This window comes from Exophiala mesophila, assembly GCF_000836275.1.
Source record: "Exophiala mesophila strain CBS 40295 unplaced genomic scaffold supercont1.3, whole genome shotgun sequence".
Taxonomy (NCBI): domain Eukaryota; kingdom Fungi; phylum Ascomycota; class Eurotiomycetes; order Chaetothyriales; family Herpotrichiellaceae; genus Exophiala; species Exophiala mesophila.
This window is the reverse complement of record NW_015622506.1, coordinates 2,131,039-2,155,860: the sequence shown is the minus strand read 5'-3', so window position 1 is coordinate 2,155,860 and position 24,822 is coordinate 2,131,039. Positions and strand designations below refer to the sequence as shown.

The 24,822-nt window shown below is 49.8% G+C and overlaps 6 protein-coding genes across 7 annotated transcripts; 3 read left to right on the top strand and 3 right to left on the bottom strand.

Annotated features, from left to right (window-relative positions):
* Window positions 1-401: 401 nt before the first annotated feature.
* PV10_04375 (uncharacterized protein) lies at window positions 402-2,513 on the top strand (the record flags this gene model as incomplete). The annotated part of the gene is made up of 3 exons (XM_016368923.1): window positions 402-752; window positions 847-1,795; window positions 1,846-2,513. 3 exons carry the CDS (start codon window positions 402-404, stop codon window positions 2,511-2,513), a joined length of 1,968 nt encoding a protein of 655 aa, XP_016224711.1.
* Window positions 2,514-2,825: 312 nt separating this feature from the next.
* PV10_04374 lies at window positions 2,826-4,258 on the top strand. Of its 2 annotated transcripts, none has more exons than XM_016368921.1 (4): window positions 2,826-3,547; window positions 3,636-3,717; window positions 3,771-3,916; window positions 4,002-4,258. In XM_016368921.1, exons 1-4 carry the CDS (start codon window positions 2,991-2,993, stop codon window positions 4,105-4,107), a joined length of 891 nt encoding a protein of 296 aa, XP_016224709.1. In that variant the 5' UTR covers window positions 2,826-2,990; the 3' UTR covers window positions 4,108-4,258. The 2 variants fall into 2 exon arrangements, with proteins under 2 accessions (XP_016224709.1, XP_016224710.1); XM_016368922.1 differs by having other exon boundaries at window positions 3,601-3,717.
* A 4,231-nt stretch (window positions 4,259-8,489) lies between these two features.
* On the bottom strand, window positions 8,490-9,197 carry PV10_04373 (uncharacterized protein; the record flags this gene model as incomplete). The annotated part of the gene is made up of 1 exon (XM_016368920.1): window positions 8,490-9,197. One exon carries the CDS (start codon window positions 9,195-9,197, stop codon window positions 8,490-8,492), a length of 708 nt encoding a protein of 235 aa, XP_016224708.1.
* Window positions 9,198-12,142: 2,945 nt separating this feature from the next.
* PV10_04372 (uncharacterized protein) lies at window positions 12,143-13,099 on the bottom strand (the record flags this gene model as incomplete). Its single annotated transcript, XM_016368919.1, has 1 exon — window positions 12,143-13,099. The coding sequence occupies one exon, from the start codon at window positions 13,097-13,099 to the stop codon at window positions 12,143-12,145; it is 957 nt and encodes a 318-aa protein (XP_016224707.1).
* Window positions 13,100-13,108: 9 nt separating this feature from the next.
* Window positions 13,109-13,926, bottom strand: PV10_04371 (uncharacterized protein; the record flags this gene model as incomplete). The annotated part of the gene is made up of 2 exons (XM_016368918.1): window positions 13,109-13,494; window positions 13,548-13,926. The coding sequence occupies 2 exons, from the start codon at window positions 13,924-13,926 to the stop codon at window positions 13,109-13,111; spliced, it is 765 nt and encodes a 254-aa protein (XP_016224706.1).
* Window positions 13,927-20,835: 6,909 nt separating this feature from the next.
* PV10_04370 (uncharacterized protein) lies at window positions 20,836-21,614 on the top strand. The gene is made up of 2 exons (XM_016368917.1): window positions 20,836-21,189; window positions 21,243-21,614. The coding sequence occupies exons 1-2, from the start codon at window positions 20,965-20,967 to the stop codon at window positions 21,384-21,386; spliced, it is 369 nt and encodes a 122-aa protein (XP_016224705.1). The 5' UTR covers window positions 20,836-20,964; the 3' UTR covers window positions 21,387-21,614.
* Window positions 21,615-24,822: the final 3,208 nt, after the last annotated feature.

Sequence of the window (24,822 nt, the reverse complement as noted above, 5' to 3'; positions counted from 1 at the left end):
TGTCGATGGCTCGCCTTGTCTTGTCGCAGCTTTATTGCCACCTAAACCGTGGCCCCCAGCCTTAGAATTCTCATTCAATCCATAGCCCCTCGGCCGCCTCGGCCCCTCAACCCTCCCCCCTCACAACCCACCAGCAACCCCTCATGAGATCTCCCTCTAATTGAAACGATTCAGAAAAATCAATTATACGTCACAATCATTACGGATGGCAATATCATCCCTGATGAGTCGCTCACCAACACCACTTCCACTGTATGGAAAGATCTGACGTCCACCGTTAGACAATGGGGAGACCGAATACAAGTTGCAATGAGTGCCAGCGTCAACGGCTTGGATGTAATGCCTTGTTGCAGCCGGGGCGAGCTTGTTACAATTGCTTCCGGAGAGGGATCGCCTGCTCCATGGCACCGAGACAAACTCCAACAAGCAACCGCAAAAGGAAACGTAAGGTCGTTGACAGACATCCTCAGCATACTGTCACCACCCCTACAACATCGGATGCACCGGTGACTGCGTTCGATGATTCACCAGAAAGTCATCACACAATACCCGAGGATTCTCCCGGCTTGAATTTGTTCACCCCTAGCTCCACGACACCTATATCTTTATCAACAAGCTCAGACTCTTTGGCAAGGCACCTCCAAGCGTCAAGACTTCACCATTTACTCTGGAATGTATTCACCACGGTCTTAGAGCCTCGAATTGGACTGTGGATTGGAGGGCGTGCGTGTCCTTTTACTGCCCCAAACCAGGTTCGTCAGTTCAAACTTTACACATGCTTCAGTGTTGTTATTGACTTTATAGCTTCCGATTCGGATATCAAAGTTGATGATCGAATTAGACAAGTCATCTTCCGCTCTGAGCTGCCGACAAAATCAGTGTCTCAGTCTGGCGACGAGCGACACAAGCGAACGCGACGTTGATTGCATCATCAATCGGGCTTTGATATACGCTGTTTACGCCTACTGTGTTCGATGGCTTGACCTCGACGAGCACCAGTCTGGACAAAGCATCGAAAATCAAGACAGGCTCGCTCGTTTGAAACAGCAACTGAGCGAAACGTTCTCGGCGCAGGCACGGAAAGAGATATATGGCGTCTTATCAAGACCCTCGTACCGCTCAATCCTGGCATTGTATCTTTTTGCAATGATCCCAAGCTCTCCTAGGAAAACAGACGATGACCTGGAAGACCATTGCATCGAAGCATGTTTGAGCCATCATAATTTTCTCAATTCGAGGAGAGCTAGAATACCCTTTGGTCATAGAGATCCGATCACGAGCCTACTGGAAAGCTCCCACTATTGCAGCAACGACCGCTACTTCACACAAGGCAGTATTCAGCAAGACCTAGATGAAGCACAACGCTTATCAATGTCTAACCTCGCGTACTGGTTTGGTGTCATCTCAGACACTACGAGGGCCCTCACAAAATGTCGGCCATCCATATTGCTCCCTCCAGGGTGCGACAGCGAGTCTAGAGTCTGGGGACCAGTGAGAGATCGTACGAGATTGTTCAAAACAAAATTCGAATCTCTTCGTGATCTTCAGACACCAATATCTGACGCCCAATTGATAGAAATCTTGCAACACGCTTTTGCATACAAAACTCTTGTCTGGGCAGCAATTACTCGTGTCCAGGACGCGCTCGTTCACCAAATGTCGGGGATATCACTAGCAGAGGCAGTTGACGCAGCACGCAAGGAAAGCAATTCGTATCAAGAGATCTTTGTCCCTCTTCTATGCCTAGGCCTGAGGGACTACATGTTTCTCAACCGTCTCACCCAGATGTATTTCAGTAAGTACTGCATCCACCTTTGAACCATGGCTTTTCTAAACTACATGTAGCCCACTTAATCATTCACTTTGAAGTTGGAAACCTCATCCTTACGGATGCACTTCCGCCGACTTTTTCTTTCATTGACCATAACTTCAGCCCTTACGATCTTCGCCTTTGTGCATGCCGGAGCATCATAAATGCTCTTATCCAAGCCCTAAGAACAGATGATCCCAAGAGCAAGAATCCGCGTGGTTTCAACATTCTCTTATTGGACCCATATCCAGATTTGATCACGAATGCCATCATTCGCACCGGCTCTGCGCTCATTGTGCTATATGAAATGCAGAAGCTGTGCGAGGACAATTTGAGCACGATGTTCTCTGTGGTAATCGTTGCTCTCGAGACCCTAGCAAAGATCTCCCATACAGCGTCAGAAGCCATCCCACTCCTCAGGCAGAAATACTCCCGCACTTCAATTGGCCAATCTAAAAGTACCATAGATCCCTCACATCATCTTAATGCCTTCTCACTAGCATCAATCGACTCTGGGCTCGTTGATGGAGACTCACTGCAACAAAATGCTGACGATACTCCCGGAGCAGCTATTGTTAATTCATACAGTGATGCCCCAGGCAGGTCGTCTTTCCCCGACGAGCTTACACCACGCGAACTAGACTCCCTTTCCCAAGACGTTGATCTTGAAGGTAGAGTTTCGCGGAATTACTTCGTGTCATGAGAGGTGTTGACTTTTTTGCAGATTTGCTCCAACGTGCCTTGGGCCGATGATTTCATGCGCTATTTCTAGTACTCTTGTATGACAAGGGTCCTAGTGCAACAATTTTCTTGTGATCTCTTCGAAAAGCGTGGGAATTGAGATTCAAGATATCGTAGAGCGATCACGTGATCGTGAAAGAAGCATGGCCTTGCCACACAGTGAGTAGCCCGAGGCCGCATTTCTAGTTAGATCTAGGTCCCCGCAACGCAAGCAACTAGAAGCCTTCTACCGATCTCGACCGTTGCATAGACTTTAGTTCTGAAATTAGATCGCCTCTACTTATGAGCTCATAGATAATAATTCCCTCACTTCAAAGAACAGAATAATCTCTAGCCCAGAAAGGACAACGTAAATAAATAACCCAAGAATCATACAACGAATTTCGTCTCATCAGCTTGAAGGATAACTACCAAGGGAGATCACCATAAAAGAATCATAATGGCTCGCCCGGCACCCTCCGATGATCCTTTCGGCAGGAAAATTGTGGCTACAACCCATGATGACACATATCAATTCATCAACCCAGAGAACGGTGAAGCATCCGACATCAAAGTACTAGTCTCTGGTGCATCCAAAGGGATCGGTCGAGAAACCGTCAAGTCTTTCGCACGAGCAGGTGCCTCTTCAATTGCCTTGCTGGCTCGGTCACCCCTCGATGACGTGGTGAATGAAGTTCTGGAGGCAGCCAGGGCCGCAGGCCGAAAGCCACCCAAAGTCCTGAAACTTCAAGCAGATCTGTCCGATCCGGCCGCTGTCAAATCTGCGATGGACCAGGTCGAAGAACAGTTCGGATCGCTTGATGTGGTCATCAACAATGCCTCCAGGCTCGAGACATGGCGCCCTCTCGCAGAGACCGATATCAACGATTGGTGGTTGACCTGGGAGGTCAATATCAAAGGCACATACATTGTGACCCGAGCTGCCTTGCCGTTGGTCTTGAAGGGTGACTTGAAAACCATTGTGACACTCACGAGTGCTGGAGCCTTCGTTTCAACGTATGTTTGTGTAATTCCATCCTCACTAACAACTTGTCCTGAGGGTTTGACAGCATGCGATACTTTGTACTGATGAAGACATGGATAGCCCCGGCGGAAGTGCTTACCAGACGACCAAGTTAGCACAGATCCGGCTCAACGATTTTTTGGTATCAGAGTATAGTCAGAAAGTACGTTACCTGTGTTCCCGATTTGAGCCCATCGCTGATGATTACTCCACTAGGGCGTGATCGCCTATGCTGTCCATCCTGGAGGCGTAAGGACCGAAACGGCCCTCAACATGCCAGAGTACATGCATGCCCGTCTGACCCAGACGCCCCAAATGTGTGCTGATACCATAGTATGGTTGACAAGATCGCGAAAGGAATGGTAAGCTTGTTTCTCACTGGCTTTCTCCAACAAGCTCCAAATGGAAATGGTAACGGCCGGCTGAGATTTTGTCATCAAATAATAGGCTTTCTGGACGCTTTGTTTTCGGCCCCTTGGATATGGAAGAGCTTCTCGCGAAGAAAGATGAGATTGTGGAGAAGGACTTGCTGAAATTGAAACTTACCGTTTAAGCGCAATGCTTAAGAGCATGATTGCAAGGCGCTTGGTGGTAGCATGCCCTTAGATGAGAGCAAAATCGGCCAAAGTACTTCGAAAATGCACGCTGTTATTGTGATGAGTTTATTAGGTCCTGATTAAAGCCACCTCTGACGCCAATGCTCCAAGACGTAGCTGTCGCCCATATTGCGTGCCTCAAACTGTGCATCTTGGTATCAGACCCCTCATGGTTGTGGGTTCGAAACCTGACCCAACAGAGGCTCTCGCCAATAACGCCAGATACCGTATATACCAATAGCTAGGAAAGTGTTGTTACCGCCTTTTGGACCTCACGAGTCAATATTGGGGACCCATGTAAACAAAGAGCATACTTGTCCCACCGTGGCTAATGCCGCCATACGTCGACAGATGCTCCATCTCCACCGGACGAACCACATTATCTCCGGAGCTATGCAGAAGTGGAATGATAGAATGCAGTCTTGGACAGATTGACACGCGAGACACTCATAAGTCTAGAGCTCGGAGACAGATGCTTCTGACAAGTTGGATCCGGAAAAACATATAACGTGATCGGCAAACTGGGGCGTTGTCTCCGCTTCGCTTCATAACTTTATGGCATACACGCACGCATACTACTTCCACAGGTCGCCCGCTCAATCATCGAGGGCAAGAGCATGAGAGCAGCTCCTACTCGGCAGTGACCAGAAGTGGAAAAAATGTCTTGATCCTTGTTTCTGTTTCCCTACAGTGATGCGGTGCTCCTCGGAACTGAGACTCGCCTGGACGACTCTCATGTTGAGGAGGTATCTTCGAGGGCAACTATCAATTTAGACGCACTGTAGCCCTTCTTTGCCGTATCAAGTGCGCTCTGTATGCCGTCCAGACCCTTTCCAACGACGACTGCGTCTGGTTTGGGAACCACTATTCCTTTCTCCAAGGCTTGAGGCAAGAAGTCCTTCCAGAACTTAGATGCAAGTCCTCCTTGTAAGAGTTGAAAGGCATGAACTAGGCCAGGAAGAAAAACCGTTAGTATAACGCTCACAGAGAAATAGCGTGAGTTATTGATAGAACTAGAGTGGCAGTAGAAAGATACGAGGTCATCTTACAATTATGGGCTTTGACCCCCTTTAGATCCACATTGTCGTCGACCGGTATGGTATTGCCAATGAACTTCCTGCTTTCAGTTTTGACGAGAACGTCGACACAGGCTTGGAGAGTGTCGGGAGTACCGATAGCATTGATGGCACCAATAAGGGGTTTCCCTTGCAAAGCTCCCACGATATCATCGACCACAGAATCGCTATTTCGGTCGAATACCTCGAGAGCTCCCAAACTCTTACAAAGGTCCCAATTCTGCTTGCTTGCAGTAGTTATCACCCGTAGCCCAGCAGCACGAGCAAGCTGGATCGCAGCGCACCCAACGCCTGAGCTACCTCCCCAAATCAGTACTGTCCGGCTCGAGCTGCCAGAGTCTTGTTTTGAAGGATCTAGTAGTTGTTCGACTGATAGTGGAAGGGCCAAGTTTTCCTCTGTGAACAAAGCGGTCGCCGCAGTGCAGAGGGCTACTGGGAGCACAACTGCTGACTTCAGGGCCATTCCATTGGGAATTCGCGTAGCGAATGAGGTTATCAATACAGTGTAATCTTGAAAGCCGGAATTCCGGGAGTTTTCCGTCACAAAAGAATGACAAAATCTGGATCAGTAAGAAGGTACGTGTAAGCATGCTGCTTTAGTATTGCCCGTCTCGAGAGGGGGCATTTGAGATTCAAATGAGGACGAACCCAATGACTCTGTCACCAACTTGGAATTCTTTCGCCAGAGGACCAACGGCGACTACCTTCCCAGCAACATCTGATCCGAGTATTGTGGGATATTTCATGTTCATGAAATCGAATTCTTGAAGCTTGAAATCGATAGGGTTGATTGCCACGTAAGAATTTCTGATGACAATCTCGTCTTCATTTGGGGTTGGAAATGGAGCGTCTCCCACAACCAAAGGCCGTGACATTGGCTGAGTGAGGAATGCCGCATGATTCGTCGACATCGTGAAGGTGCAACGAATAGAAACCAAGAACTAGACAGAAGACTTTTCCCACAACAGTGAAGACATCAGATAGAAAGATCTGAAAGAATATCGAGGCATACATAGATTGATCCCGCTACCTTTCGAACGGCCATGCACAACCAAGAGGCTTGGGCCTCGTCTTTGTGTGGACCATAATTCGGAACAGTCGGTACCGTACCGAAATTCTCCTATAGGTGAGCCATTGTAGACGAGAATAGTATCTATGATCGTTACTGTTGCTGACCAAGAGCACGATAGCTGCGGAATGAAGATGCCCCGTGTCCGAAGATTGGCCATATGAAAGGAGTATACCTGGTTGGAGGCATTCGTAAGCAGCCCATCACCATCTTTCGACTACCCAACCTGTCCGGAGTACTGCATGTGGTAACATGAATCAGCCTCCAGAGTTCATTGGGTGATAGGGGTATGAGTATGGGGTCATCACGGCAGCGAAATAACTAGAGATCCGACAAGAAGGCAATTGGGCCTTCCTTGAATCATTGCCACGAGTGACTGAGGACAATCAGCTAACAGAGGGACTTTGTGGGACCAAAAGTCCTGAGCACTCGAGACTTGATATCAGGTGATCGGAAATGAAACAGGCTTATTGAGTTGGAGATATCAGGAATGAGGTTCCTGGAATTAGCGCCTGCGCAAAAGATGACGCAACCCAACCACATTGTTTCGAAGGAGGCTGCGCCTAAGTAGAGGGACCGGGCCGCCATCGCTTGACCTGAGTTCGGTGCCTGTTTCACCGACAATAAGATGGAAGGATTGTGCCACGAACCCATGGACAACCTCACGACCGACGACTTTAAGACGACCTCCGGCGATCTCAACTTGCCCTTGGTGCAGGATTGAGGCCCAGCTCGATTGAAATCAAGATTAATTCGAGTAAAGCCAATATCAGAACATATCTTTGAACATGTTGTCTGCATGCCGCTGGCGAACCATACCCCTTCGACGGCATTCGTCATGCCATCAACCCAACCTCCTGAGCGATGTTGTGAGTGCTACACCTTTTGCATTTGGCCATGGGGAGATTCGATACAAGCCCTCTCATGCAGCTCTTGTAGCTTCGTGAACCAAAAGACATTTCATACCCAGTGTATCATGGGATGCCACTAAGACGTGCATGGCATAGTCATGACTACCAGCCTCCGTGCGTATCATTTCTCGGCTGTCTTCTGCTTTACAGTATGTATGCTAGGTATCTTGTTAGATGCTGGCAACGAGTTTGAATTCCCTATCTTCACTTATGCAGCTCGGTTACTCTGGTAGGAGAATGTCACCGTAGAGTTGAGCGCCAAGAATGCGTGTCGTGTCAGTCTCAGGATATTGTTCATCCGTAGAAGTGAAGCTATCAAAACGTCAGGCGGGCAAAGGAATATGCCCGAGGGATCCAGGTACCAAAACTCCGAAACAAAGCGGTCTTAACCGGACCTTGATTTGATCGACAAACAAGACATTATGACGAGTGCCGTGAGATGCACAATCTTTAAGAGTCATTATTCCTCATACATCTGATGGAAAATCCGATGAACCCATTTCTTTGGAGAAAGGAACAGAGTTGTGTCTTAATCAACGAGCTTGGATCGAAATCAATTCAGGTAGCCCAAAAATACTTCGAACACCTGAAAGATAAAATCACGCCATGGCAGCAGCGTCCTCTGTGACTCGCAGCGGGATGAAGAACCTAGTACGGCGATTCTACGATGATATTTGGAACAAGTTCGACACAAGCCCGGAGCTGATTGATGCGGTGATCTCACCTAAGGTGACATTCCGAGGTACACTGGAGCACAGCACCACTGACCGAGAGGGATTCAAGCGGTACGTGGGGGAAATTCAGGACTCTTTCCCAGACTTCTATCAGAGGATCGACAACATGTGGGTGGACGGTGAAACCTGTATCGCCCGGATGAATTGGTCCGGCACACATGCACGCGACTTTCGCGGATATAAAGCCACTGGTGGGAAGTTCGAGTATCCTGGGGTCGGCATCTTCAAGATTCAGAATGATCGCATAGTCGATGTCTGGGCCTGTGGTGACACACATGCCATGTTCAAGGTCATTTCTCCATCGAAATAAATTATATGGAGGAGTTTCAGAAAGCGTCATAGAATCATGGACTGTGGGAGAATCGACACCAAGAGTGATGAGGATACCTTGCCTCAGGTAGACAGTATCAAGCTCTGAAAACAGTCAATGAGGCTCAGAGATCAGCTGGTAGAGCAACGAGTAAAAGCAAGAATAGCCGAAATGAAAGAAAGTCTCTGGGAGTGGTGGTGTCATTTAATTCTTGCAAAAATTGATTATATCCTGACCTGTCAATGTCTGATCCAGCAGCCAGCAAAGCCAATCTCAACCTTTGTTGAGATTGTACCATTTGTGTCAATGACATCCATCAAATATTGAGCGCAGTGATCGGTATGGAAAGGAGCGGCGATGACACTATCAAACGCTGGAGCTTCTTCAAACAGAGTCCAATACTGTTTCTTCCACACGATTGCACAATGGTTGATGTGATCTCTCACAGAGGTATAATAGTACTTGCGCTCCGACATGTCGTCGATCGAAGTGATCTCTTGCGTCAAAAGTTCATCCGCATAAGCACCCCAACTCCGGTCGTCCTGGTACTCTTGGACGAACTCCTCGTCCCAGCATTCTGATGGCACCCAATGATTAAGGAGGACGTCATATTTGCATCCAGCTTGTCGTGCCTCCGTAGTCGAGGTTCCGCAGCTTATCAAGTGCGCGTTGGATGTGATGTTGTGTTGGTGCGAGGCTCCAGCGGTATGAAAACCCGACTTTCGGTATGAAGGTGGCGATCGAACCAGCAAAATTACCACGATCCATGCTGCCGAGGTCAGGACAAAGACCATTAAGTGGGATAAAACCCTTGTTGCCATTGGTTTATCGTCATGGTGGAACTGGGAGGTCGGTTGCTTGCATTTATCAGAAATGCCTTGATCCAAGGATTTCAGGAATGGTAGCTGTTCAGGGTCATCTGATTTGGGACTGCTGAAAGAGGACATCATGGTGGAGGTCACTGACGATTAGGATCAATTTGGAGGTATGACAAGGACAGATTCTGGATGTTCGCTTCCATGGAGCCACGGCAGCCTATATCTCACATCAAATTGGACCAAAAGCTCACTGCCTCATGCTCTCTCACACGAACGAGACATCTATGGTCTCCAGATTTAGAGCATTGTTTCGAACACTTCAAACAAAGCACTATTCTGGACAAGACACTTGTGTATAGAGCATAATAATAGAATAGCACGATGAATGACCGACGATGCAATCCGAAACGCTATGCTGTTGTATGTTAAGAAAAGCAACGAAAGGTGTTTCAAGTCCATGGATGTGGACGCTCATCCTCCAGTGAACATGGCTTGGTGCGAATTCTGACCAATCAGATGTGAAGTTAGGGCTAGGTCAAACAGGTCTGCAACTCTCCTGATGCCATGCACGGTCATGACATTGTAGCACGCGTGTGCTCTCAAGGCCGGCAACTAGTATGCCTCCATGAAGTAAGACGATTGAGTGTGGTAGGTATGGCCTCGACACAAAAGGACTTCCACAAACGTGGCGAAATAGCATCAAAAGTCCCAACCTCCAGCACACGTCATTCACAGGAATGAGCAGGCCGGACCGTGTGCGTCGAGCAACTCAAAAAACACAAGTGGCCCCTTGTCCAGTCAATGAAAGAAAAGTCTAGCTACTCCGTAAGCCCATTACCGATTTCAGATCAGGCCGATCATCCGTATTGGAAAGGCAATCGAGGCGCCTCCGTCAGGGGTCAATACCATAGCAAGTTGTACCGACCCCACCCAAATACAAAGGCCCCGATGAGTTGGATACGAGGAGAGGACAGGTGAGGGACCAGAGTGGTGGACCCATCACCAACATTGCAGGCGCCTCACATCCAAGACTTGTCAAGAAGGGTTTGGGCTGGCGACGGCCACTAGATGAACCGAGCGTTGACAGAGAGACAGCGGCGGTCATTGCACCCGCATCGCCGGGTATTCGAGGTGGTTGACACTATTGAAAAACAAGTGTCTAGGTAGCGTCAGCACGGGGCGTCCGGCGAGCTTTGAGGCCAGGACACCCTGTCGGTGACAGCATTTTGACAGCTTCCCAAGGGAGCGGTATGAAACATGGCAGTCCCTTAGACACTGCACGTGAAAACCAAAGCTATGGGAGGCGCGTGGAAGGCCAAGGCGCAAAAGATCGACCGACGTGGACAGGAACCATACCCTGGGAAAAAAACGACAGAAGTGATGAGACGTGTGCCCTGCCGGTAGCTATCTTGTAGACGTCGATATTGGATCTAGCGACCGTTTGGAATGTGCGTACATCCATGATGGGTCGGAAAAGCCTTCCGAATTCCCTCACTCCCTTCCCTAACCTTGATTCATTAGCCACTTCTGGGGGAATCTACGGAGTATGTCTTGAACTGTGTTCAGGCCCCTCGGCCCTCCGTGACGGTGTTCTGTTAGCAACGGGTGATCAGCACACTGATGACATTGTGGCCCAATAGGCGGGGCCTTCCCAACGCGACTCGTATGAACCAACCCATCACTTTTGATCCGTGTGTTTCCCAGCTGAAATTTGACAGGATGCACCGACGGCTTGGCAGAAACTGTCGAAATGACCATAAAAACCCTCTATTCCGGGAGGACGCTAATGGCTGGGACGAAACTCTGAACGCTTGGACCCATCGTACCAGTCTGTCACCATGCAAATGGACGCATTCGGACGCTCAGAGAGGTGTTGGAATGTACATTTCTCGGAAGCGTCGAGTTATCAGCAGTATAGCTCATTGCTCAATGGGATCCTGACTTCCAGTCAACCACTCGCATGGGGTCTTCCCGAGTTCATGACTAGCTGTAGGATGTTATTCTTGTTCGTCAGATGAGAGTCTGTTGAGGGCTTGGCGGTTGACCTTGATAAGCGTCATGCTGGACACAGAATGGTAGCAAGATCGACATGATCTCCGTTGACCTTGAGCCCCGGATTTCCACCCTCGGTCAATTGCAGATCCAACTGTCGTCTGCCGATCATTGTGAAGAGCTATCCCTGAGATCTACAGTCATGACAGTATCATGAGTACATATACACCTTGTGATGGATGCTATCATGTTGGAACGTGCCCCTACGTGTCTAATCCTTGTTGGTGGGAATTTACTTGTGCGAGCATAGGTCGACATCTCATTGTTGAGTGCAAGGGAAACAGGGATTACATCGGTAAACTTTGAAAAAGCTATGTCAAGTGACTGAGCACATGTCAGTCTGAATATATTGTCTCAACTACTTTGACATGAGAACAAAGCTCTGCATAATGTCGAGACTTCTTTAGCGATGCGTGGAAGATTCTTCCGGCCTTCCATCCAACGGACCCAGTCTGAACGGGGTCCCAGCCTTGTTGCATTCTTGGTTCCAATTTTTACCGACTAATCACAATCCGCAGACCCAAACCGTAAAGTCCCTAGTTCATGCACAAGAAAGATATTGTCCCTGCCACCCGAGCCTGCAAACTCTCCCTAGCCACGAGACGTCTGTTGAATACCCATGCCCAGTTTGGATGGCCTTTCATGAAACACCGTCCCAGAGTAATGGTGAAAGCCATTGTGTCCCATGTCTGTCAATCGACAAGAGAAGAAAACGCTCATAGAGCTGAATCGAAGATCCGATGATCGTTGCCGAACAGGAGTGTATGTTAGTTCTGTGGCCCAAAGGACCAGAAAATTTCAAAAGGCATGATCTGGCAGAGCATGTGTTCAGGAATCGGAGGTCGAATCGGGCTTGGACAGCACTGTTCACACCCCTCGTGGCCAGAAGTAGGATGAAACAACTTGCAGCGCCAAAAATTCGTGTTCGTGAGTATGTGGTATTGTCGTGATATTAATGTCAAACTGGCTGAAGACAAAGCGATGAGCAGAGTAGATAAGAGTGAGTGATGATCGTTCTGGGCTCATCCCAGAAGGTTATGAGGCATTCGGATGTTCTTGTTTGCCTGCGAGCCGTCTGCGCGAGGGTAACTCATCGGACCAGCGAATAATGTTGCCTCTTCACTGTCATCCTCGTCACCAGTGTCGGCTTCAATGACTTGGTTGGAAGCATCGACACCGAGCCCGAAGCCAAAGGGAGAACTCGCAGGAAAGCCTGGTTTCTGGGAATCCGGACGAGCTCGATCCTTCAAAGCTCGATTTGGATCGTAGGGAAGTGAACTTGCATGTCGCTTGGTCGGTTGATGTTCTCGGGTTTCATACAAGCCAGCCCGATGAGGCGGCCGAGCAGTTTGGAGACTGTCCAGTATTGGTGGCAATGGGGGCAATGGGGGCATTCTGCGAGGGCCAAATTCTGATGAACCACTGAATAACTCAGGACGAGCTGAAGGAGTGGAGAAACTCTTGGAATGTGGACGAGGCGCAGAGCGGTAGGGCGAGGGAACCGGAGAGAGGTCGGGGGCAAAGTGACTGGGAGAGTTGTGATATGTTGGCGGGGGAGGAGCCATGCTACACGGAGCACCAGCAGAGGTAGGACCAGGACTTGGCATCGACATGCTGACAACCGAAGGCTGCCGACTCTGGATCATGGGATGGCGTTGAAGGCTTTCCATCGAACCCCTTCGATCGATAGGATCATATTGGCTGCCCAGGCTGTTCCGACTGGCGGAGCGGGAATGCTCCAACTGTCGAATGCTGGCCTGGGGAGTACCTTGATAGGAGCTCAGAGCATCATCGGCTTCAGGGTCGGCCATTTGCTGCTTTCGAGAACGTTTCCTTTGTCTGATATCCCGTCTGATTCTCACACGACAGCCCTGCTCGGCGACGAGTTTGCTCAGAGTTGTGCTGGTGGCGAGACCTGGGAACTTTTTGGCACTGTAGACCTGGAAGGGGATCGACTTCACCTCCAGACGATTGGCCATGCTCTCGTGTCATACAGGTGGGTCATTTGCGTTACCGCTGCGGCCGGAATAAATGAAGGGCTTATCCATATCAGAATCGACTTCGTTCTTGACAGCTTCAAACAGTGAAAACTTGAGTCGGTACCAGCCCTCGTGTCTAACAGCAAGGTCTGGAAAGATGAAATATGCAGCCGGCTCCGGACGGGTGAGATAGGCAGCACTAGCGACCGCAACACCTGTCAGGACAGGAATGGTCTGAGGAGTGTGCATCTTGCCACCAGCAATAGGCCGGGCAACTTCTAGGCTGGCGTAGAGCATGAATGTAGAATCATAAGACATGGTAACATCGACGCCATTAGAGAATACTTTCAACTCGACGACAGGTGGAGGGTCGACAGGTCTTCTGTCTGCCGAGGCTGTTCAAGAGCGTTAGAAGTAGGAGACGCGGGATAACATGAGGTAGACTTACACCTTGGGCCAGAGCCACAGGCTCTCGCCTTCTCGGGTTGTTGAACAACCTCGAGAGTATAGGTGAGTTCCCTCCGATCTATAGTCCATCGCTTGTGCGAGGATCGCGTTTCATTTTGAGGCTGAGTCATATTGTAGTATATACCACCTATAGCATAGGTTCGAATTGGAAGGCCGTCCAGACAGGCTTGAGTGAAGCCGGGAATGTAGAATCCTGGGACTTTTGGCTGTAGTGGAAGAGGGCGCGGAGTCAAGGAGTCCCCAAACTTTTCCTTGAAATTTGGGAGCTTGTCTTTGTCCTTTTGCTTGGGCTTAGCAAAGTCAGGATCTGGGGCCCGGAAGGGCGGTAGCTCGATTTTTGCTTCACTGTCGGTCTCCATAGTTAGTAACCGTACGTATATTTGACAGTAGAGTGTATATCTGAAGAATTGCAAAAATTTGGGGTGATGGGCAGCAGAACCCAATGTAATATAGCCAGAAAACGAGTGCTTGAGTTCGAGGACGACCCCTCCTATAGCTCAGCGGACAAAACATGAGATTCAGCTCCGGAGTAGAAGTCCAGCTTATCCGTGGCGAGAGAGATGGTGGATTCTGCAGGAGCGGACATGGCCAACTCTCAGGACGTCCGATAGAATGGGCGATCTGTTGTGATTGCCGTGGTGATGGCGAACTTTGGGGCAGGAGCAACGCGTGAGAGGAGTTAACTTACCAAGAGGAAATAGTTCCGCTCGATTAATCACGCCTTGGTCGGAGTTGAGATTTTGAAGCAAACTCAATACCTCAAGATTGAGGGTTACGGACAACACCTAGGTAGATTGGTGGAAACTTGGTTGCAACGTGGGAGTTGGACGGACACGAATCCACCAGATGACCGGCGTCTGGGTCCAGAGTTGTGTCCGGTGATCTTGCTACACCTGCAAGAACCAGATACCGGGTAAATTCGAAGCGGGTGCGAACACGATAGCCCTTGCCCTGCCCCTCTGTTTTCCGTCCTCGAAGGATACTGTGACCAAATGTGGAAGTGGGCGAGCGGGATGGGGGGTGGTATTGGCAAATCGACTGCAAAGACGAAGACTACTGGAAAATGTGGAGTGTATGTTGAGGATATTTTGGACGACAACAGAGACAGACTGTTGAGGGTTGAGGGGTCAGGATTGACTTCGATCGAGATGGGATGGGAGAGGATGGGTATCTAGGACGAGGAGCGGACTCTCGTATGCAGGAAACGGGGTTCGAAATTCCTGTTGCTGGAGAGCAACTACTGAACCATCGAGGAACTCTGAAATTCGGAGAGCGTGGTGAAAAGTAAAGGAAGAATAGGATGAGGTTGGGATGCGAATAAGGATTAAGGACGAGGAATCTGGGGAGGAAGAGGGATTGAGTGGAGGAGGAAGAGAGATAGTCATTGGAATGGTGTGGTGAGGCCTAAGGCCCATCCAGCAGGAGATGGAGGCTAGACGAGAGGGTAGCGTGGTGCTGGTGCCACCCAGAGGGATCACTGGCGCAGGCGGCGTCTCTCGGTCCACATCCGCAGTTCGAGGGCAGCCCCCGGCAGCCCCAGCGAGGGAACCAGTGAGCCAGACAGGCATGGGAAGCTTGAACGCAGCCGTGGCAGCCAACCAAGAGACCCTGTCCGGCTCCGGATAAGCGGGCAAGACAGGCCAGACAGGCTGCACAGGCAAGGCAGGGCTTACAGGACAGGCAGTTCTTGGGACTGATGGAGCCCTTGACGGGGCATTGATGTGCTCTGATGGGAGCCCCGATTGACTCCAAAGGTCCACCAGCCAGGTCCACCACCAACAACCCTGGCTTGTCCATCATGGATTTGCAGCCTGTGTGAACCTTGGGTCCCAGGAGTGCGCAGGAGAGGACAGGCCACTAATCCTTTTTCCACTAAGCTTGGTCCCGAAAGTGAAAAGCCTGGACGGATTTGACGGCTTGGTGCAAGAATCGGTACTGGCCTGTGCAGTGGTGTGCAAACTAGCCTATGCGCCAAGCCAGATCCTCGCACTCAGACGACGGCCAAAAGACAGGGACATGAGGGAGCATGAGGCACATGAGGGACACGAGGAACCACACTACTCCGTACAGTACGAACGTGAGGAGCAGTGGCAGCAAGTACTTTCGTGTTAAGGTTTCAAAGCTAGCAGCCACCCAGAGTTTGCATGTCAATCATACTCCGTATGTAATCAATGAAAGACACCTGCTGTAAACATTGACTAGAATCATGTGTACCAAACAAACCTTGCCCCTGGAATCTTTGTTCCTGCGTGAACAAAGTACCTCCCTAAGGTACCAGCAAAGGTAGGTGCATCTGTCTTCAAATTTTTTTGGGATGAGAAAAGCAGGACCAGGTCTTGGGGTCACGGTCCTTGTCTCGGTACGTGGACATTATTGCGGGTGTCTCGTCCATCCAAAAGAGGCTTAAAGGTTGGATGGAGCGTTGATGTCCGCATCTTTCCGTCAAATTGCCACCTCTTCTGGACCTGGGGTCAATAATTCCACAATACGCTTATCGACAGGGACTTGTTGTTGGAGAGTGAGGAGAAAGCTCAGGGTGTGTGGGTGTCTGGCATTTCTGGGTACTCGTACTACTCCGTAGTCTCTGCTCGCTACGGCGAAGGTGATTTGGGTGGCGTGGGTGGGCTGAGCCTGGGTGAGAAGCTCAACGCCATCTCCCAGTCCTTACCCGATCTTGCCTACGCGTACGGGGTCGAGAGTGAATGCTAGGAATGGATCGTGCCATGGACCAACTCTGACAATGCTCCGCTACTTGCTCCGTAACTTGGTAACTTGTGTCCGCCATACTCGTATTGGCATATGGCTGTGTCAAATTCTCATGTCTCCAGAAGAGTAGCAGTGGTCCTGCCCTCTCAAAGCAAACCACCAAACTCAATCCCACCAGCCAGGCATTCCAAAGGCAGGTTTAGTGATCAAAAGAACGTCGTCTGAGTTTACGGACCGAAACACCGTGATTGAATGAGATGAAATAAACTCAATTGATCGAATCAAAAAGACGGATCCAGTCTGGCACCACTGACAAACACGCATGCCTGGGTATCTGATCTATCTAAGGTATCTACAGTAATGATCGAAGATTGGGTGGAAGGACTTGGACGAAGGATCTGGAAGTTTGCTGCATGGCAAGAACGTGTCTTTTGTTCGCTCCTGCTGGCAACACGCAACAAACACGAGGCCATTTCACATGGTTGGTCTTGCCATCGCCCAACAAGCAGGAACTACTCCGTACTGACATTGCCAAGGCTTACCCCACTGCAGTGACGGTGACCGATTCTGATCCAAGGCAAGTGCCTAGGGCCTAGGTGCCCGTCCTCCCTTCCCCCCTTCGCCCCCCCACTCTCCAACTCCACAACGCTCTTTTTGAATCTCCAGGCGACTGGAGATCTTACCCAGGCACCCAGGTAGTCCCCTTGTCCCAGTGTTGTGCCCCCTCGGGCCCTTGGCCCTAGTCCCCCCTCTAAAGTGCCCCGTTCTCGACGCTTACCATGACTTTTGTTCGTATCAGATATTGTCCACATGGGCTGAGATCTTGATGGATGATCTTGACCTCATTGCAGTCACAACACACCCTGTGTCCTTTTAAGAGGTTTTGACATGTCCATCCTACCGTGCATACCAAGGCTTTTTTGCTCCACCTTAAAGGTAAGCTTTTGCCACACCCCAACGTGGTTGGCAGGCGATCCACGCATGGGAGTGGAAATTACGAGTAATCCGTACGTACTGTAGGGAGTACACAACCTTGAGCCATACTCCTGCTCCGTAGCATTAGGTACGAACTGAGGTCGAGTGACCCAGTCCATCTACTCACGTGACTCGCTTTTCAAACTCGTCTGAGAAAGTATCACAGCCAACGAAATGTGAACTCCAGTCAGTCTTCCTCTTTGCTAATTGCGCACCGCACATTCGCTGGTGCTGAATTTGCTCGTCATCTGTGAAGCCTTGTTGCCCCAATACAATCACATTATTACATACCATCGTGACACAGATTTCCTCCTGAGCCTACAATAGGTTGCCACAACCTCACGCGCTGTATCCCTATAACAGTATGGGGGGTACGCTAAACAATTCCCTTTTCTAGGTGCCTCTAAGTGGCTGTAGGGGTATAGATACCCTATGGAGTTGCATTGTAGCTGACAACGATGTACCTTATCTATGTAAGTACGGCCAAAGGAACTGTGCGTCTTTTCTTACCAGCTGCTATGTACTGTATGTCTACGCATAGTCTGTTCTGTACTGATACTGTATGCTTACGCCTGTGAGTGTAGGTCACTGGGAACACTGGGGACGATTAGGACTACCTACGTACGGAGTACTCGTAACCTTGACTTTTCAACTCGGCTCTACCCATAGGCTAGATCTACGGATAAGTTAACCAGGGTGGCAGGATGGCTAACAACTAGTCACAACAGTCAAAAGTTTCTCCCATTCCCCAGGTCTGCACGCCTGGCTAATCCCTTGCTTTGAGAGTTCACCATCCCAAAGTCCGGAGCTGATTGCAGTATGGTTCCTCTCCACATTATCGAGAATGGCAATTAGAGCACCATCGATTACCATTTACAGTAGTACTCTTAGTGGTGTCTGTTTGAGCACAAAGATAGAGGTCATCGTGTTCTGAGCACAGCATGTGCCTAGCCAAACCAGCCACGACATCACAATGACTTGAGTCGGGGCCACAGTCATCTGCAGGGTCAGTAATCCTTGAACTACGGTACCTCGAGACGAAGTGCTCGACCTCTTAGGCTGTTACAACGGCGCTAGAGGCATGGTTGGCCGACAAGCCCTGCAATACTCAATGGTGGCCACAGGAGGACGTCTCAGCATCTCGTATTTTACTCCGATACCCCTTCGTAACTGCTGTCGCGTCGTGCCTGTCTACAGTAGGGAGAATCTACGTGAGTGCGCCTAATCCTCACACATCTACGGAGTAGGTACCTCTGGGCTTGAGCGAGGGTTGAGGGGCCCAGGCCGTATCAAATACCCTAGGCTTGTCCTGTTAGGCCAAACAACGGTGGTAGCAGACAAGATCGAGACCCTCCCATCACCTGGAAAGAGGTGTGCCCTAACCTGCATCTCACAGGCGCAGGGGACCCAGAGGTCCAGAAACACAGCTTTGGGACAGGCCATAACCCTGTACAATGCCTCCGATCCTCGTTGTCTTGCAGGTGCCGACACCCCGTTGTGTCAATGAACCTTGGTTCCCAATCGCAAGCCACGCCACAGCCGTGGTGTCCACTTGGTGTTGGGATCACGCATCTCCCTACTGCACGGAGTGAGAGACCAGCCTTTGGATCCATTCCGCATACAGTACGTCAACGTCTCGCTTAGAGAGTGCGCACCAACTACGCATCACTGGCGCCGGGTTTGGTGATCGCTCGCTGTGCATTCGATATGCATACGCTATGCCAACTTTCCAAGCTGATAATCCACCAAGACACCGTTTCATTTCGGCTATCGCTGGGGTGAGACGCTAAACGATCTCGGTCTCTTGTTCAACGCAGGTGCCCTGGTGGCCTTTGGGTCGCCGAGGCTCTCTCTTGCCGACTCCAAAAGCAGTCATGTTAGCTCGCTCAACTTGGGAACTCTGAAAAGATAATTCGGGGCGTATGCAGAGGACAACTTGGCTGCTCGTACACTTCCTGCGTCAATCAGATGGACTTTCGGATCTGCGCGACATGAGGGATCAATCGCCTAGAAAAATAAATTTACGCTATTGCGGCTCCCTCCATAGCAAGATCTTGTCCATTGCCTGCGGTGTGCATAGGTCGGGGCAGGCTTTGTTTTCACGATGATCTGAAGCACCCTGGCCCACCCTGCGACAATGCGTATCAGTACGACAGACACTGGCGTGACTGGGCAGTGGGCACCACCAAATGGACGCTTTCGGGCTTCGGTCGCGGATCTTCCCATCCCCCCTCGCGGGCAACATCATATCCGAACCTAAAAGCCACAAAGCAGGTGCCCGCAAGGACGAGTACAGTATCCGTATGGTAGGTACCTGGGTCTACCGATGCTGTTGCTCCTAGCTGTCCTGGCTTTAACAAAATCCAGAGAAGGAGTGTTCGAATAGCCTGTGTAGCATTCCCGTGCAAGGGCAGACCCTCCATGTACCAGGACCCCCAGGCTACTGTGTACAGGCTCAACTGTATGCATTCTATGAGTACCCATGGTTGCACATCCCACAGCCTTTGGGTTCAATAAAGACCTGCGGCAGACAATTGGGGGCAGTCTTAGCCGCTGGTACCTGAAACAAGACTCCCGCGATCAGGCAATCATGATAGGCATCCCACCAGAGTCCCCATCATGCCGAATCATGGAACCGGCAAGGCGCATTAGCGACAAAAGCCATTGTACGAGTACTGTTCAGCGTTAGAGGGCGGCCACTATTCCAGTGCCTGCATGAAACCCCCAAACTTCGAGGCCAATCATGACGATCACTCAAATCTGGGACCTGCGCCCACCCTCCCTTGTCGACCTGTGTGGCGTGCCTGGTTGACCAAATGCATCAATCAACCAAACTATTGGCATTGTGGTCATCTTGGGCAAATGATAAGATCTCTATAGGGACTACAGGTTTCTCAAGAAAAGCCACAATATATATCAGTTGCAACATGTTCAGAGGGTTTTCACGTCAATGTCATCCACGCTTTTGACAGCCGTCAAACCCTCACTCATCCGCAATCTGATTTGTCGGTGCTCACATGTCTGATTCCCATCACGCGGCCCCAAGATCCACTGCAACTTCCACAATCCAGACTTTGTGTTTGGTGAGAACCTAGGACAATTGGCTCGGAGACTTCCCGTAAATTCAAGTGATCTACCTGATGGTGGACACCAAACCAAAGTGTCACAAACTCCCTTCTGGAAGCCCAAGCACTGATGCCAACACCCACCTCATGCAGCTTTCCCAGTCTTATCCTATCAATTCCCATATTCCAGTCAAACTCTCTCATCAGATGTCTGCTTCGTCCGTAATGCCATGGTCTTTGCCTCTTCATTGGCCAGCGGAATGGTCCCCTGAGCAAACCGCTCTACGGAGTATGTCTTGGATCCATCCAGCCAGCCATCCGTCCGTCGTCACCATAACACAGAACCACACGACACCACCGCCCAGCCCAGATTATGACAGGTTCTCTGCGCTGCACAGCATTCTGCCCGTCCGGCTGACAGCAAATCCCAGCCGTGGTCAAACTCGATTCAGCTCAGTCTGTTGCCTGGTGATATCCTGCCTAAAGTTGGGTGTTGTTTCAAATCAATTTGAGGCATGGGATCAGTGTGCTAACTCTTAAAGCTGAAGATGCTGAAAACAATGGAGCTGAATCCCTCCACATATGGGCGGAAAGTGATGGGGCCATGGCATGCCTACCATATGTCGTCGCTGCTGCTAGTCCTACACACAGATGTTGGCATATTTCTACACTTCAAAGGAACAAAGTCAAAAGATCCGAATTCCAGAGACATCATTTCTCTACCACCCTCTCCCATGGAAACCAGGGCCCGTTCAAATTGGGCTGTTCTTGCCCTACTTTGTCGTCGGATCTTGTGTCAAGTCTTTGACAGCTCATTGGACGCACGGGGAATTGGGATCCGGCCTGATGATGGCTGACCCTGAAACAATCAAATTGGTGGGTCGACATCGCCAACTCTTGCGTACATCCTGTTCAAACGTGTGGTTCAGCCTCTTTTACGAACCTTTGTATCACCTATGCTTTGTTCCGAACCGAACATTCCCACTCTGGCGTGGTATTCGGGACCTAGAGGTGACGTTCTACCATCTTTGCAACCTCACGATGCTCTTTGCAGACGGCCCCCAAAGGCCTAGAACATGATGTTGCATCCGTCTGCTAACAGTGCTGCGGTAAGATGTCATGACCATTCAGTAGAGCATGCCCACAGACATGACAGGTTCAACTCTACTTTACCTTGGGATGATTTTGGACAACGACGGCTTGGTCTTCCTGGCCGCTGTACAAGCACTCTTCATCATGACAAGAAAACCTCTGTTGGTATCACCAAGTAGTAATGGCACCAGGAGAATGCTCAGAACAAAGCAAATATCAGATATAGATGCTCAGTCTCTCATGCTGTGAAATCGTTCTCTTTAATCTACAGTTCCTGACAAATGATATCCTGTGGTTATCGGCACCATATGTGGATAGAAGTTCTCCAACAAAACACAAAGAAGTCACGCCGTTCTCATTCTTCGCAACGCAATGTAAGGGCGATCATCAACACTAGAGCAGTCCATCCAAGCTTGCTGAATAATATACTTAGATATCCTGGGATATTCGATTTCTCTCAATGTATGTCTCCCCTGACAAGTTGCTTCTCTGATTGCTCAAATTATGTTCTCTGAGCCAACTCTCTGTCGTATGAGATATTGAATTAGGCTTCACCTCCTGTTCTGATATGTGTGAGACCCAGAATCAGGACAAAAGCCCAAAATACTGGAAATGGTTATGTAGTCAAATCTGCCCATTGATTCAGTATTGACTAGAACAAATGCATGCCTCCTTTCCGACACAGCCTCGTGTATTGTTGGATCCTTTGCAGCAACAAGATGAGGGAGAGACAACCCACAGCTATTGTGTCTATTGCTATCGTCCTCGGAAAGTAGATGACCCTGTCTATACAACGAAACCTTCCTGACCTGTTCTGACCCCTTCTACACACAGCCTCGCCACTTGTCTCTGGCTGGCCACTCATCCTATGGGCCCAAAATGAATAGTTATGGACGATGAGGTGTGCCATTCACACAATGGCGCGACATATCCAGCTGCTACAGTTCAATACACTCACTCTATTTGACTCCGTATTCCTGCTACGGTGCAGATATCTTTGTTTGCCCTTATCCTAGATACCGTCTCATGAAAGGAACAGCAACCCAATCTTTCTCAGATAGAAGCACTCATACACAGGTCTGTCCGGCACCGTAAAGTATGTCTGAAGAGCCAATTTGCCTCATTGAACAGGATCCTGCGCAATATCAGCGCGGCCACTGCATCTGAAGTCACCGCTGCGCACCTCATCGTCGCTGCCGAGACACTGTTCACCCTTGGCACAGGATTCCAGTAACCACCGTGAGCTAGCTGTGTGCAGAAAAGAAAATTGAAGATGATCCAAAACCTCTCACCCACATTCTCTCGTCTCTCTCGTTACGACCGACAATCTCATATCATCTCACCATCGTGTGGCTCTTTCATTATTTGTTCCGGTGCTTACATGATTCATTGCATCATGGAAGACTTACAATATCCCACTCCTTCGCTGAAGATCATCGGTTGCGGTAGCAATGAGACGGCATACTGCTCGATGCCACACCTTCAACTTCAACCGTCCACACTGCCGGCTCGAGCGTCGTGCCGAGGACCTTGATCCAATGCTTTCCGCCGAATTGGATTGGTGGTTCGATACAGACCTCCAGCACCACGGTCTGTTCGGCACTATGCAACGAGACCACGATTTCATCCATTTGGATAACTGGGCAGCATCGGAATCAACCTACCCGTTCATCGTTCTTTCAGCGCCGAGAACGATGACTGAGTACGTGGATAGGGAAGACATTTACGGTCTACGGCGCGGTGCTCCTCGGGGAGACGTTCTTTGAACACCTGGGTTAGGTAGCCTGGGGGCAGGTAGGTCCAACAAAGCTAGGTCTCCGACATCAGAGGCATAGATAGGGCGTCGGAGACATTGATCATTGCCTGTTTCCTTGATCTCTTCGAATTGCAGTGGTCTTAGCCATCGGTAGTCGCGACTGTTTATGCTCCTCTCGCCGATACTAAGTCGAAGGGGTACAGATTCACATATGATGGCAGACCACAGCATCACTGGGTTTTAGTCTGCATAGATACCAATCTTGGTCCTCTCTGCCTCTTTCCACCAATTATCCGCTGACTGTGGGACTCCTGGCAAAGATATCTCCTTCCTCAGTTCCCTCTTGTTACTCTGATTGATTCCCTCTGCTTCATTCCTCGTCTCCATCGCCTGGTCGACGTCTAATTGCTTATAGTCCGTCAAGCTCCCCATCAGCTTTGGCTGACCTAGTGGAAGCTCATGCCCTTGATCCACCTGCCAGAAGTGGTACAGTTTTCCGTACAAGCCAACGATTTCTTCCATGGCTTGGGTCTCTAATTTGTCCCAGGCGTCTCTCCCTTTTCGCCCCTGTCGATGAGTTTCAGGATATGGCAAGACTAGCATGCCAGATTTGACCTCGAACTCGTGTGAGTGCCAGAGCTTCTGCTCTTCTGGGTCAAGAGTCAGGTAGCGGGACTTGGGAATCATATATTCTACCCCAATAAGGCGTGCTGATGCGGTGCAAGAGTCGTAGATCAGGCATTGACGAAGGTCTAGTAGCATTGGGAATCTCCATGTCAGCTTCTGTCCCCGTTCTGAACTGGGTCTGTAGCCACATCTTATAACCACATCTGTCGCTGGAGCCCGTAAGACATACCTTTAGTGACGTGTGAGCAGAAATGATGGGCCGAAACCGTACGGACTTCTCCCCTCCGGGCTTCATCGGTATAGATGTGCAAGGCATGGAGATACTCACACACGCTGTGGAAAGGTTTCATTGAGGGCTCAATGGTACCTCTGACATGTGTCTCGATGCCTAGGTAGAGCAGCCACGACTTGAGCCATGCTGTAGGACTGAATTTGAGTACCGAGGAAGCGAGAGCCGAGAGTGATGGTCCAACAGTCTGGTTGTTGCTCATTTTTATGACTTCTAAGCCAGTTTAGTATGTTAAAGACAATAATCAAGAGAATAGTGAGATGTAACTAGCAATAAATCATAGGAGCAGCGTTTTCACACACCGATGTCATGATGAGGCAAGGACTGATGTCACTATTTCAAGGGGACAGGTGTGGCCAATAGGGGAGCATTGAAGCAATTACTGTGTTTTATCCCATGTCAATATGATGGAATATTGCTTTTCTCAACAATATGTATCTCTCCATATGGAGCAATAACACGCCACAAGTACCAGTCCTTGTGAATCCAACAAGGCTGACTCATGCGTTGGATCTGGACAGGAATCATCCGAGGTCGACTAAGGTAGGGGGCGAGGCTTGTCGTCCTTCGGTATAGTGTTCGACCGGGGCCCGATTTCCGTCTTTGCTGAGTCGCCCAATTATCCCTGGGGATGTATCCCTGTAGTAATGACTAAGTGCATCCTAGAAGTATCCTAAAGAGAAATGCCCTGGAGAGAGTGCCCTGGAGAGAGTGCCCTGGAGAGAGTGCCCTGGAGAGAGTGCCC

Bases quoted from the DNA above. Each gene is read 5' to 3' on its own strand.
- PV10_04374 (XM_016368921.1), top strand. From the start codon at position 2,991: ATGGCTCGCCCGGCACCCTCCGATGATCCTTTCGGCAGGAAAATTGTG. The intron at 3,548-3,635 runs GTATGTTTGTGT...AGACATGGATAG, and splicing joins GCTGGAGCCTTCGTTTCAAC to CCCCGGCGGAAGTGCTTACC. The intron at 3,917-4,001 runs GTAAGCTTGTTT...ATCAAATAATAG, and splicing joins ACAAGATCGCGAAAGGAATG to GCTTTCTGGACGCTTTGTTT.
- PV10_04370 (XM_016368917.1), top strand. From the start codon at position 20,965: ATGTTGGCATATTTCTACACTTCAAAGGAACAAAGTCAAAAGATCCGA. The intron at 21,190-21,242 runs GTGGGTCGACAT...CGTGTGGTTCAG, and splicing joins ACCCTGAAACAATCAAATTG to CCTCTTTTACGAACCTTTGT.